Source organism: Athene noctua, chromosome 5, assembly GCF_965140245.1.
Source record: "Athene noctua chromosome 5, bAthNoc1.hap1.1, whole genome shotgun sequence".
Classification (NCBI taxonomy): domain Eukaryota; kingdom Metazoa; phylum Chordata; class Aves; order Strigiformes; family Strigidae; genus Athene; species Athene noctua.
This window is the reverse complement of record NC_134041.1, coordinates 1905603-1919388: the sequence shown is the minus strand read 5'-3', so window position 1 is coordinate 1919388 and position 13786 is coordinate 1905603. Positions and strand designations below refer to the sequence as shown.

General features: G+C 49.9%; 1 protein-coding gene across 3 annotated transcripts in view; it reads right to left on the bottom strand.

The window, feature by feature from the left end:
• Window positions 1–270: 270 nt before the first annotated feature.
• Window positions 271–13786, bottom strand: part of WLS (Wnt ligand secretion mediator) — a 37695-nt gene continuing 24179 nt past the window's right edge. For all 3 annotated transcript variants that reach the window (XM_074905998.1, XM_074906000.1, XM_074905999.1), the window contains 10 exons: window positions 12254–12378; window positions 11027–11188; window positions 9270–9406; window positions 8733–8901; window positions 8467–8564; window positions 8147–8210; window positions 7488–7631; window positions 5760–5843; window positions 4159–4312; window positions 271–3623 (listed from right to left, as the gene is read on the bottom strand). In XM_074905998.1, coding sequence (XP_074762099.1) covers window positions 3514–3623; window positions 4159–4312; window positions 5760–5843; window positions 7488–7631; window positions 8147–8210; window positions 8467–8564; window positions 8733–8901; window positions 9270–9406; window positions 11027–11188; window positions 12254–12378 — 1247 coding nt within the window. In that variant the 3' untranslated portion in view covers window positions 271–3513. The remainder of the gene's footprint in view (window positions 3624–4158; window positions 4313–5759; window positions 5844–7487; window positions 7632–8146; window positions 8211–8466; window positions 8565–8732; window positions 8902–9269; window positions 9407–11026; window positions 11189–12253; window positions 12379–13786) is intronic.

The window sequence follows — 13786 nt, the reverse complement described above, 5'->3', positions numbered from 1 at the left end:
CCACGGGAGCTGTAACCCCGCTCCGGAGATGAGGCAGGAACGGCTCTGCCAACGATTAGTCCTAAAGGAAAGGTCTGAAAGGTCAAAAAGCCATTAGCTGCAAAGTATCTGGATAGAGATGTGGGAGAAAATTGTCCAAGCGAGGCAACCTTCACCCCCAGCAACAAGTTGTGCGACTGGCAACTACCTGAAGTAAAAGACCAACTACAAGCAACACGATCACAGCAGAGCTATGATTTGGCAGCCAGTGAACCAGGCCGACAACAAACCCACAATATTGTATATTTTATTTAAATTAACAAAACTACACGTTTTCCAGGTTGCTTAAAGCATTCTGTAAAAACTGAACTCAACCTAAACAAAAAAGGATATATTTTAATAAGACCCAGGGACTATTTCTGAGACGTATGAGTAGGGCTTAGGAATTAAGAAATAAAAAAAACCACACACGCACGCACGCACACATACACGCGCCCCGTAAACAAATTGTTAGTGTTTGACACAAAATTTGGTTTTAAAGCTGCAGTTCCCCATTTGTAAGGAGCCTTTACAAAATGCAACGCTATACTAAGCTGTAAAAGAAACCATGGACACATCTATTGGAACAACATAAATATCACGTAAGAACCCAACGTAAAAAGGATCTTAAAGTTGCAAAGTCGAGCACTCAGCCAGGAACGTGCCGGAGTTACAATGATGTGCGTTAATTTAATTCACTCCGTAACTGAACAGCTGCCACAAGTAGGAACGTTGCTTGGACCTACTAGCACTTATTTTCCTTATTTAAATCGCTTACAAGTTATTTTGCCATCCCTGTTGAAGGTGTGGTCCCAGCACTTATTCCTCATACAATAGTGCTCCCTCCTTTTTGTTTTTTTTTTTTTTTTAATTTTAACCACATTTCCTTTCAGTACAGAGGCACCATCATCCCACTTTACAAAAAAAAACCCCAACTCATAAAAAATTATTAGTGTTCCAGTTCAAGTATCTAAAACCACCCGAAGCTACCTCCTTAAGTAGTGTTCAGCACTTTTTCTGTGCTACAGTGACCTCACACGCTCAGACATAGCAGCAGGCGAGGGACTTCACCCCGAGGGCCTGGGGCAGGGCGAGCCGGGGATCCCCGTGAGGGCCCACAGACCATCCAACAGAACTGCTTTCTTTTAAGAAAATGCTAGAATAGCTTGAACTAACAAAACTAGGGTAACCCTCCCACACACGGGGTCTGCCTGCCGTGCTGCACCCCGATCAGAGACCCGTTGGAGGGTGCTACCAACTGGGGCATGTGGGATTATCTACCCCATTCTCTGCCGTGTCGAGCTCTAACAAATGGTATTTTAAATGCTATTTTACAGAGTGCTGTTCTTACTGGGATCGTACCAGCCCAGCACTGCCCGGGGCGATTCAGTTGGCACCGCCAGCAGTTCCAGCAAGAAATCTCTTTGGAGGAAAGGCTGGTGAGGAGATGGGGTGCCCAGCCAGCCCCACACGTGGCTCACCTTCTGGCCCCATTCCCTGGCAGATTGGGAAAATAAGGATGAATAATTTGAAGGCCTCACCCCAGCTGAAGTACTGCCTTGTCTCAAGAAATATGGGGAAGGGAAAGCAATGGGCAAGGGAAGTCGGTGCTGTGTTTTGTTATTAACAGGTTTGAAATGGTGACGGGGATGGTTAGAGCTGAACTGAGCAGCCCCCCCAAACAGCAGGGTGGGCATGTGGGGGTGCACGGGGCAGCCGGACGGGCAGGGCCGAGAGCCAGCTGCCTGCTGGGGTGGGAACCGTGAGGAACCAGCACGTCCTGGTGCAAACCAGGGCCCTGGCTGTGCAGCCTCAACTCCTGCCCAGGGCCCCAGACTCACACACAAAGCAGAGCGTGGCAGAAGAGCCAGCAAGGAGCAGCCTTTCATTGCAGGGCGGAAGGAGTACGCTGGCTACGGGAGATTAAGGTGTCACAGGTATCTCTACTATCTCTAATCTTCTAGTATCTCTCTGTACTTTCATTTTGCAGCCTCAATACTCTAGCAATTGATGTGTAATCTCAGAAGTTTTAAGAATCCAAGGATAAGGGATCACCTTTTCCAGGATGGTGTTTCTACCAGTACCCACTCCGACTGTCTGCCAGCAGCTTTGGAAGCTTCCCCCCTCTCCCTAATCTCTGACCAGACAGCAGTAGCAGATCCTTATCTTTTGGGGACAAAACTGGGGTGGGGAGGTTATGTGTTACTAGCACTTAACACAGATATTTATTAGTTCCCAGTGCCAAGGCCCCCTGGATCCTCCAGGCCCTGGAAGATGAGCCCTGAGCAGCACAGACCCTTCTGGCCACGCTTCTTCCCGCACACACCATTAACACTTCTCTTAACTGGTCCCCAGCACAGTCCAGTTTACGCCTCCACCCCAGCCCAGTTCCCATTCCCCTCGTACTGTCAATGGCCTCACATCCAGACCGGCCCAGGCACAGCGCAGGGGTGAGTGACCTTGTCGTCTGCTTTTGCTCTGGAGAAGCAAATATCCACATTACTGCACGACAAGTGGGTTTTTTCAAGTCTGGTAAGCCCTGGAAGAATCCACCTCTGCCAAGCGTGCTCCACCCCGGCAGCGCAAGGAGGAGTGGGATGGCCCGGCACCCTCCGCCCAGCCCACGGGCACCGTCCCTCCTGTGGCCCTTCTCTTCTCCCCGCGGCACGTAAGCAGCATAAAAATGAATGAACCGTAACAAAAAGTAAGGTGGAGGAGGACAACAAAAATAAGGGAAGCCAAAGGGGCTGAGAATAGGCAGGAGCTGGCTGCGGGACCGGCACCTCTGGGACTCGGGGCAGGAGCACTCCCTTCTCCTGCAAGTCAGCTCAGAAATCAGGTTTTTACATTCCCCTGGAGTTAAACAGCTGCAAAACCTACGGAGAAAGTGTTGCTGCTTCTACTAAAATCTTACCAATTGCGTCCTACTCCCTTCCCCAGCTGCGTTTCACTCAAGTGACAGAGGTTTGCTGCCGAGTTACAGGACCACCCTAAAGACCTCAAACAAGGTTCAATACAATTACAGACGGTGAAATTAAAATGTTTTTACAATGAGGCTTTAGTTTCCGCCCCCCCAACCAACACCTTGTTCAAAGTTGCACACAAGAAGAACACTCGAAGTGCTGAATACGTGCTGCTCCCCGCCTGAGCTCCCTGCACCACCTTTACACACCAGTGTAAAGTAAATACAAACTGCTCGATGCCAGCTCTGCCCCCTCCTACCTTCTGAATGTGCGACTTTGCAACCTTAACGCTTTTTTAGCAGGTTTTTACGTGCTTGAGTGTAACACAATATACATATCCCTCCCCCCAGAAATAACTACACCATATTAAAGAGTTTACAAATGTTCTGCTCGGTGTCACTGCTCTGTGAAAATACGCTAGGTACGGGGTGCTCGAGAAGCAAGTTAGGTCAGAGAGGTCTCCTGCCACAGGGCCTTGGGTTGTCCTCTGCTCTCCACCCCGCGCCAGGTCCCAGCTGAGGCCACCTTGGCGTTATTCCTGAGCCTCCTTACGAGCCAGCTTATAAAGCTCCGTGGGCCCATCCACGTGGGTGATGGTGGTGGTGAGCTGAAGCTCTTCCCCGCTGTTTACTCCCAGGTCACCTGAGAAACAAAGTTATTTCATTAGCCCAGTCCCATAATAAAATATTTGACAATTAGAAAGCAAAAGGTCCGGTTTTACTCCCTTGAGGCTTTCAGCAGCTACCTGTGCTATGGACGACGCAACATTTCTACAAAAGCTTTTATTAACAGTCACATAAATACCAGCATTTCGGCAAAGGATGGGTTTTGTACTACTGAAGGCTCCTGAGAGAGGAATCCAACAGCACTGCCACTCTCCACTTGCCCAGATTTCCATTTTCTTCTTTCATCGTCCCCCCATTTGAGCTACGCAATTACAACTGGGCTGTACTAAACAGTACAAAAACCATCTAGAAGGCTTTAGACAGCCTTGGCTAAATACTCTAACCCTAACCATTAATTAAAATGTCCGCTAGGAAAACCAAACCAGCATTTGCAAAACATTTCAAGGTGCTGAATAGGCACTTTGGCCCCCCCCAAAAATGCACAAAGGATGTCACCCCTTTTATACTGCTTTAGTCCCATGACAGCCTTCACATCATGTAGAGGCATTTACCGTTCGACTGGTCTTCGCCGTAGTTCTTGTGCGACGGCGCGTACAGGAACATCAGGGCGAAGACGTAGAGGTTCCACATCCCGTAGATGCCGGTGAAGAAGGCGCTGTTCACTTCTATCGTTATGTCCCCCCACTTCCAGTGGCCTTCCGTCACCTGCCCGGGAGAAAGCAGACACGCACAGGCTGGTCAGCAAGACCAAACTCTGTAAAAATACAGAAGAGAGCCCCTAAAGCACTAAACTTGGAGTAAATTGGTAAGAACGGCATCGATTCAACAGGATTGAGTAAACAGAGTGTAACAGACAGAGTCGGTGATGGAGGAGTCAGCCTAGGATTCTCCTTTTTAGCCTCAGTCTGCAGGAAGAAAATGGTCCTTACAAAATGACTGCGTCAGGATTTCCTTAACTTTGATTTATCATTCTTAAATGTGACAAAAACTCTCATATCCCGCGATACGTCCCTGCCGTAACTGATGGGTTCAGCAAAGCTTGCCACGTAAAGGGCAGTACCTAGGAGACAACTAGTTACATCTGAAAACATTAGACTTCTATAAATAGACCTTTTATAGAAAGAAAACCAGCACGAATAATGCGAAGAGCTAATGGGCTGAACGCCTGCTTGCTGCTTCTGTCTTGAGAGGGGCCTAGGCTGACAGCATCAGCCTTAGACACGCAGAGATTTGTCAAGAGTTACGGAAATATCATCAATATTAATATTACTTGAAGCTACACAGACTGTTCACGCTGAAATGATGGCTTTCTGTTAAAAAGACGTAAGGGGGAAAGCTGAAAGCTCAACTAGCTTAAAAAGAGTAGCTGGACAAGATCGTTTGTGTCACACCCGTACCCTGCGATGGTCATTAACACTCAATAATGAACTGAACGCCAAGTGGTGTTCCTCAAACCATCGCTTCAGTCTAACAGATTTTCAAGAGCAGAATCATCTGCTGCTGTATTATACACCATGTACCCCAAGGCCTAAGCGGTGTGCTGGGTTTAAAAACGGCTCCTGCACCCCTAATTCTGTACTACTGGACTGGCGAGGCTGTACCCACGGCTCTCCTGAGGCCACAAGCTGCCTGGGCTTCGGAACAACAATGGATGCAAGCTTAAAAGTCACTTGGAAGAAACCATCAAAGTACCTTTAAGCAGTGCTAAAAGCTCATTTGTGCAGAGAGATGGCATCGTCGCTCAGAATAAACAGCTATAGATGCTGCTGGGAACAGCAGGGTTGGCAAAGTCAGCCCAGGGGAGATCGACTTCTGTTAGTTCTCTGTGGGCATACAAAGCCACTGGATTCTTTCAGTGCGAACAGAACATTTTTCTTCTTGCTGAGTTCTCAGAAATGAGTAAACCGTGTTGGCTGGTATTTCAAACAGCACAGCCCCAAAACCTTTACCGTGAGCCAAAGGCCTCTGCGAAGGCTTCAGCTTGAGCAAGTTGATGGCAGTGCTTCAAATAAATGAAAAGCAGTTCTTAAAAAGCAACTTATTATCAAACTTATAACAGGCGTGCCTTGTCTGAACAGCAAGTGAGGTGACATCCTCAGCAGGCAGGCAATCGGGGGCTGATTCTCAGAGGAAGCTGCGTTTTGTCACTCACCTGGCTCACGATGAAGAAGATGACTGTCATCGCTGCACAGGCCAGGGTAATGAGCATCAGGAACTTGAACCTAAATATCAGCCCCTGCTTAGAGAGAAATGTCACTGGTCACATTAACAGAATCCACAAAAACCCATTTTTGTTTTTAGCATATGCAAGACACAAGCATAAAAAAAAAAAAGCGAAGAAAAAACAAAAAAAGGGTCCAACCCACGAAACCCCAAAGCAAAACAACCTCCACCCACTCCTCTGCGCCGGCTTCACGACAGCCCATATTCTCCGCTCCCCACACGTCTGCATTCCTCCCGGATGCTCCGAGCGGGGTGTGCGTGTCTGGACAGCTCTGGCTTTCCATTACATTTGCTTTTTGTGACTGATTTACCAAGAGTTAACGTGGAAGAGGAGGCAGGTCAGTGTAGGCCATGGGCTTCACGAGGAGCCGGCCTGAGAGCTCAGAGCTCTTGTAAAACAAACATCTGCGGAGAGCCTGCACGGCTCAGCAAGGCGAGTCGGGGTTTCTGCAGCGCGGGTACTGGGTCTGCCCCGGACTAATCCTCACCTCCACGCTCTGTCTGGGAGGAAACTGCAGCAATTCTCAATGCCGACGCTGCCTTTCACAGCACAATGGAGATTATGAGACAAACGAAGCCTCGAGATCACCTGGTTGGCACCCTGACTGCACACCGTACTTAGTTTCACTAGATTTACATTTTTACTTACAAATTCTTTTGGTTTTGTTTTTGTGTGTGTAATGTTTTTTTTAACCTGTTTCTGGAATTTTGGTGGAAATGTCAGTGTGTGCGTAATTACTATGCCACACTGCGACAACAAATTACTATTAATTTAACTCTTCCGGATCAGATTCATGCTTGCCAGATGTTTGTATGTAGAGCACGGCTGTGGCAGCTCTACAATAAGAGCTGAAGTCCTGTGCCTCTTGCTAAAGGGAAAGATGGAAAAAAATGCTCAGTACCTTCTTTAAATTCTCTCAGGTCCAATTTTCTAGTTTTTTATGTGCATTCTGGATGGGTGATAATGGACTTGTTTAAATCAGAAGCAACCATCATTTAACAGAACAACATTGGTGATAAATATTTACACACCCATGGAAACAACAGGCACTCTCAGCTTAAGCACTTAAAAGTGAGCTCCTTGTGTTTTGCAGCAGTTAGACAGCTAGGACAGAAACAATGTACAAAGTCACAGGCTAAAAATGGGGATAATGGGCTGAACATGTCGCATTTTGATCCTAGCAGGACAGTTTCTCTCCTGCAACTTGGTTAGGAAAAGGCAACTCCAAAAATCTGAATTCACACCATGGAAAAACAGGGTGGTCTTCGCAATACTTTCCATTAAACACAATAATATCACAGGAGAAACAGGTATGGGGAACTGATGGGCTTACACCCCGAAGTAATTTAAATGGTAATTTGGACAGTTTTCTTCCATCTTCCAACACTGTTCAGTAAGCTGGGAGAAAGGAGAACCAGCTTACCCACCCTCCTGAGAGTTTAAAGTACTTCCTCGGACTAAAGACCCAAAAAAAGAAGAAACTTCACAACAGCCAAACCAAAAGGCAGGCAGGGGACTGGAGCAACACAAGACAGCTGGCAAAGAGCGCATCTCCCACTTCAGGACTGTACGGATAGAGAAGGTCTCAGTATAGACTTTAAGGTCAAAAATACATTTTAAAAAGAGAAGAATGCGTGCAGCAAGGAGGGACAGTACCTCGTAATGAAGGCGGCGAGCCTTGCTCATGGCTGGGAGGCTGGACTGCTTGCCACTGATGTTTCTGAACACTTGAAAGACCATGAAACACAGGAAGAGAAAATAGAGACACAAGCAGATTCCTGCAACTATAATAAAGGCCATCTGAGCAGCACAAGTTAAGAGAAAATGCTATGAGCTAAACAGAAATCACAGAAAACGTTATTCAGGCGATTCACTTGTTTTAGTATCAAGTCCTGCCAGCGAGGGCAATGCGTGGCAACGCCTCAGCAACGCCGGCCCCGGCCGTGGCAGCAACCGGAGGGCCGATGGCATCGCAGGGCCGGGGGGAGCAGGGTGGGAGCTGCTGGAGCAGCACCAGCTCTGGGGTTACCATCATAACACCCAAGATCTAAAGCCCCTGTGCTTCCCCCAAAACCTCTAATATCTTGCAGAGAGGGTCAGTTCTCCCGTGACTTCCCCAGGCACAGCACTGGTCCCTGCCAGGACTGCTTCTTCCAAACAACACCAGCATCTCCTGCAGTGCCTGAGCTCCCCCCGCTCTGCTAAAAGGAGGGTGGGTTCCCCACACCCCCCAGGTATCTGGCAGGATGGGAACACCTCCCTCGCCTACTGACACAGACCGAGCCTGCTCTGAGCCGGGGGGGGGGGAAGGATACAGCCAGCTCGGTGCCAACTTCAGTGGTCCAGATGCTGTAGAAGGGGTTCTTCAGCTGCACTCCCCTGCAAAGAGGAGAGAAAACGCAGAGCTGCGAGGGGCTCAGGGAGGAGACAAGGTGGGAAGCGTTTCTTTAGGGCCGTACGGGACAAGGTCCGCTGCCGCGATGCGCCAGCCTGCCCAGCGCACTCACAGGAGCCTCTCCCGGCTTCAGGAGATGGGGCTGAGCATCCAGGCCCGGGAGGCGGCCGGGAGCCTCTGCGCAGGGCAGGTTGGCCCCGGGGGCAGCACACATGGGCTGCAGAGCGGCGCTGCACCCACCTCTCACACATGTCGAAGATGAAGAGGCAGAAGGAGCCAACAGCAATGGGTCCAACCTGCTTCCAGTACCCCGAGAGACGATTCCGCTCATTCTGGTCCTAATCAGAGGGTCAAGAGGTGAGGAGGAGAGGAAGGAAAAGCAGGTTAGCCTGAAGCCCTCTCTCCTGGCGCGAGTCCCCACAGCGTCATTTCCAACACTCGAGGGAGTTGCCAGGTACCTCTGCAAGCAGGGCTGGGAGCCACCTTCCCCTCCGTGTCGTACCCACCATCATGTGCTCTCCGCAGAAGATGATCCAAAACGACAGGAGCATGGCGTAGAAAATACCTTGTCTAATGTCTCCGAAGAGCAACATCCAAGTCCAGTCAAATCCGATGGAAAACCACTCCACGGGGATGTTAATGAACGTCATGGAAATTCCCAGAGCAAAGATGACCCTGGGGAGGCAGAAACACCGTCTCTTTCCAGTTTGCAAGGACACGGAGCCCCAGAAGGCAAGGCTGTTCATGAAGAGCAACAGAAGAAAATCTGGCGCTGTCTGGGCTGTGGTGGTGGGGTGTCACCTCCTGCCAGAGACACCCCTCTGAGCAGCCACGGGCAAGCACAGCTGCTCGCTCTCCGTGGGTTTAATGGGAAAGAAAAGAGAAGCTATGGAGGTCTCCTGCTCCCTCGGTGGAGGGAGGGGACAGGGGAGAGACCACCCCTGTTTCCTCAGAACACGGGCTCTGTCTTGGAGCAGCGACCACCTCGGTCAGGGTCCTCCTGCCCGAGGGTCACCTCGGCCAGCGTGCGAGCGCCTACTCACTTCTCCAGCAGGACAGGAGCGCGCGTCATCAGCGTGATCCGTCTCCAGTACCAGACCATGATAATTAAAATGCTGGGGGTGAGGAAGGTCTTCATGGCAAACCACACTTTGGTAAAGCCTCCGTTTTGATGGATGCCCTGAGGAAAACCAAGGTGGAATGCAGCAGCTGTACAGGGTTTAACATCATTACTCTGTGCTTCTCCTCACGGGAGCTGACAGGAGAGGTGTGTACGTGGCAGTACACATAAGCAGGTCTAGATGCAACTACTCTTTGAAATTGGCTGTTTGTCCAACCCAGGAAAGGGAGCGGGTGCCTACTCAGCATCTGAGAGGGCTTCAGAAGTCTTGACAACACACACCAACCCACAGAGCTTCCACTGCGAGGTGGAGAGCAGTCAAGAGAGGGGCACTCTGACACAGCGTGGAAAAAGCTGGCAGAATTGCTCTCAGACAAGTAACAAGATACTCACGGAGCTAAGTCACCACTGGTGGGAAAGGCATCGGCCAAATTAATGCATTTCTCCAGACACAGGCCCTCCCACCGCCGTCTGCAGCCACCACAGCCGGCTGGCTCACTGCTTCTCTGCGCGGGACGGCGGTGGGAGGTTTTCCAGCCGGGAGCACCCATGGCCACCATGCCTCGAGGGAGGGCAGGAGCAGGGACAGCTGCCAGCCATCCCAAACATCTGCATGGCCATGCTCCCCTCTGAACCCCGCTGCTCTGTTCCTCCTCAGCTCCCATCTGCAAGGGGCAGTGCTACAGGCTTGGGGAGGAGTGGCTGGAAAGCTGCCAGCGAGGGACCTGGAGGGGTTGATTGATGAACAGGAGCCAGCAGTGTGCCCAGGGGGGCAAGGAGGCCAGTGGTATCCTGGCCTGTACCAGCCCTGGCGTGGCCTGCCGGGACAGGGAAGGGATCTGAGCCCTGGGCTCGGCACTGGGGAGGCCGCCCCTCGATGAGTGAGTTCAGCGTTGGGCCCCTCACCCCAAAAAGGCCATTGAATGACTCGAGCGTGGCCAGAGAAGGGCAACGGAGCTGGGGCAGGGTCTGGAGCACAGGTCTGCTGGGGAGCGGCTGGGGGAACTGGGGGGGTTCAGTCTGGAGCAGAGGAGGCTGAGGGGAGACCTCCTGGCCCTCTGCAACTCCCTGCCAGGAGGGGGCAGAGAGGGGGGGTGAGTCTCTGGAGCCAAGGCCCCAGCGCCAGGCCCCGAGGGAATGGCCTCAAGCTGCCCAGGGCAGGGTCAGGCTGGCTCTGAGGAAGGATTTCTGTGCAGAAGGGGCTGTTGGGCGTTGGAATGGGCTGCCCAGGGCAGGGGGGAGTCCCCGGGATCCCTGGAGGGGTTGAAGAGTCGGGCTGAGCCAGCGCTGAGGGATCTGGGGCAGTTGGGAAGGGTCATGGCTGGGCTGGAGGAGCTTCAAAAGCTTTTCCAACCCAGATGATTCTGGGATTCTGTGGACAATGTGTGCCCGAGGCACACTGCTGTGGGGAGGAGAGGACAGAGGGGAGCTCTCCGAGCTGTGGGAAGGCTCTGGAGGTGGTCACAAGGCAGTGCAGGAGGGTGGCAATGCTTGGAGAGGGCTCCTCAAAAGAGAGCAGTCAAAGAGGACGTCCCTTGGGAAGGAGGGAAGTCACATTTGCAGGCAGGTGCTACTCATGATGAAGAGCAGGGCCTTGCTGTGGATCAAAGAGGAGATCAAGAAGGGAGCTGCAGCAGCCCCCGGGCAGACATCATGGACAGAAGCAAGACGGACACTTACCACGAGGCGGATATCCTTGATTTCCCCAATGCCCACGTTGATGCCCTTCCTCTCGTTGACGGGGAGACGGATGTTGATGAGGTAGTACTTGTGGGCCACGCTGCCTATCTCCATGAAGGGAAGGAAGTCACAGTCGTAGTGACGGCCTTCGGAGTCCAGGGTCTAGGAAGGGGCACAGAGCAGCAACACGGCGGTCAGCCTCGGACGGACCAGCACGCCTGCCACCAGTCTGTGCAAATCTGGAGAATCTCAATGATTTGGAGAAAGTTTTGCTCAAGTTTTTGATGGGTTTGGGTCATCAAGTCAATAGGGTTTGAACTGGAGCAGGTTTGTATTTCAGGCTCTTATATGCACTTAAAGTCATGGGAGCCTTTCAAGATGAGATAGTACTTCAGGATCCAAACTTCCTCCCTCGGCAAGCACAACTAGAGCCAAAACAAAATATGCAACCTCTTCACACATATCTTTATGTGGAGTTTCTTAACTCCTGTTTTATCAGCAACACTCCCCTCTGCACCTGGTACGTGTTTTCTGCCTATATGGGGCTGTATGGAAGTACAGGTGCTACCGGAGATGTAAGTGGGTTGCTGAAAGGGGCTGTGAACTGGGAGAACAAGACACGGAGCTGAAAAACATGGCACGGTGAAGAGACACCAGATTAATTTAAGCTACATGGATTGCATTCTGCAGCACAGAAAGAAACACCTTTATTTAAAAAGATGCTCTTGCTCTCAACTGCTAGCTGTGTTCTCTGCACCTAAGCTTTGCAGATTGAGTCATTAAGAAGCTGTTTTAAGAAACTCTTGCCCTGCCTCTCCGTGTTCTTTGAGTGCTGCTGTGTCCCTGGTGGGCTATTTCCTTGCCACTCCTAAAGAACAAGGTTTTATCCATCACAGAAACATAAGGAAAGGTCCAAGTTCTCTTGAATGGTTTGGGGTGTACAGATCTCAAAGCATTTGAGTTCCAGACAACACCTCTGCAACTCCTCACGCCTTTTCTTCCTTACAGTTCTAACTCTACCTCCGACTTCACCCCCTTCTCTTGCATCACCCAACAAAACCAACTGCACATGGAGCTCATCAGGTTTTCAAAGATTTTGAGCCAAGAGAAAGCTAGATGTTTGAAAGTTATGATGGAACAACTCAGAGCACCACGAAGGACAGGAAGAGGCCAACTCCCACCTCGCTCCCACACCTCCCCACCTCCAGTGCCATCAAAACACCTTACTTTTGGTGAGCCAAAGGTGCATTTCAGCTTCCTGATCTCTACTGCGTGTGCTATTTCTTCCCAATCATCAAACATGTCATCGCGATACGCTAATGACACATCCAGGGTAATTTCTGCGTTTTCTTCTGCAAGAGTAAGGAGACATCAGGCTTGTTAGAGAGGAATGGTACAGAACATCAGAAGGGTGGGAGAACCTCCAGACACTGAAAGGACCTCTGAGAGGCAGGCAGCTATGGAGGGGAATGGAAATTTTTGCATTCCAAGCAATACAGATCAAATTACCTTTTTCAAAACATTTATCTCCTTGCTAGTAGTGAAGAAAGAATTTTTACTGGTCATAAAGGTCTGACATCTTTCTAACACATCATGACTTACAGCTTGTATTACGGTTGTGGGTGAAGAGCATTATTTATTCATATAGCATTAGAAACAATAATTTATATAAATAAAACTGGAACTCAGACAGCTGCAGAGACAGAGAGTAAGCCAGGAAGCAGTCCAGCAGCCTGTCCACCACGGGCTGGCAGAGGGACAATAAGACAGGCTTCTACAAAGACCTTCTGCAGGTAACACCAGGGTGTGCAATAGGTCCTTCCGTGTCAGGAAACGGCTAGGTTGCATCATAGGATCTGCTTTAAATCAACGTTGAAATAGTTACAGAAAACCACAAAAAATATGAAGCGTACAACTGCATATGGTTAAATGAATTGTATAAAGGAGAAACCATGCAACTGATGGTGCATTGCGTTCATTCAGACATGACAGCAGAAGTCATCTATCAACACAACCCCAGGTTTCCTATGGCTGTAGGTAAACACCGAAGCCCAACATCTTGAATAAATAGGTCGGGAAACAAAGATGTATTCTACCAGAAAGATGTTAAATGAAAGAAACAAAAGGGTCGCAGAGGTCTTCGGGTGGGATGGGAAGGGAGGAGGGAGGGAAAGACACTGCTGGCAGAAGTCAAAATGCATCACCAAAAGTACAAATGGCTTCAAAACTGACCACAATGAGGATCCTCTGCTCTTAAAAGATAAGCCAGGATTCTTAGAGTAATACAAAAAACACTACACAAAGTTCCTTTGAAAAGAAAGTTCAGCTCTGCTGGCCTTGCTGGAAAAAAAACCTCAGAAATGGCCGCACATGATGGAGTTGATGGTTTCTATATGTACTGTTTAGCTTAAGTCGTTCTACGTAAGACTCCGTGCCCACAGCAGCACTGACTTGTTCCTGCCTTTACAGATGCACCAACTTGCTCCGCAGTAAACACCCGCAGAGTTTGTATGCCCAGGTAACTTGCATGGAAACAGCCAGCTCACCCTCTCCTGGACACGTTCACAGTAAGTGTATGGGGTATAACTGCTTTTAAATATGCTCTTGCTAGGATGCTGCCAAGAGGTCATCTCTGCAAGAAGGAAATGGGGCTGGAAGAGACTTATTTTGGTGTCATAACTGAGTAAGTTCATGAAATCAAAAGTTACAGCTGAAATAGCGTCACGTAAACACGCCTTAAAAACCCAAGGCAAGTCTGCA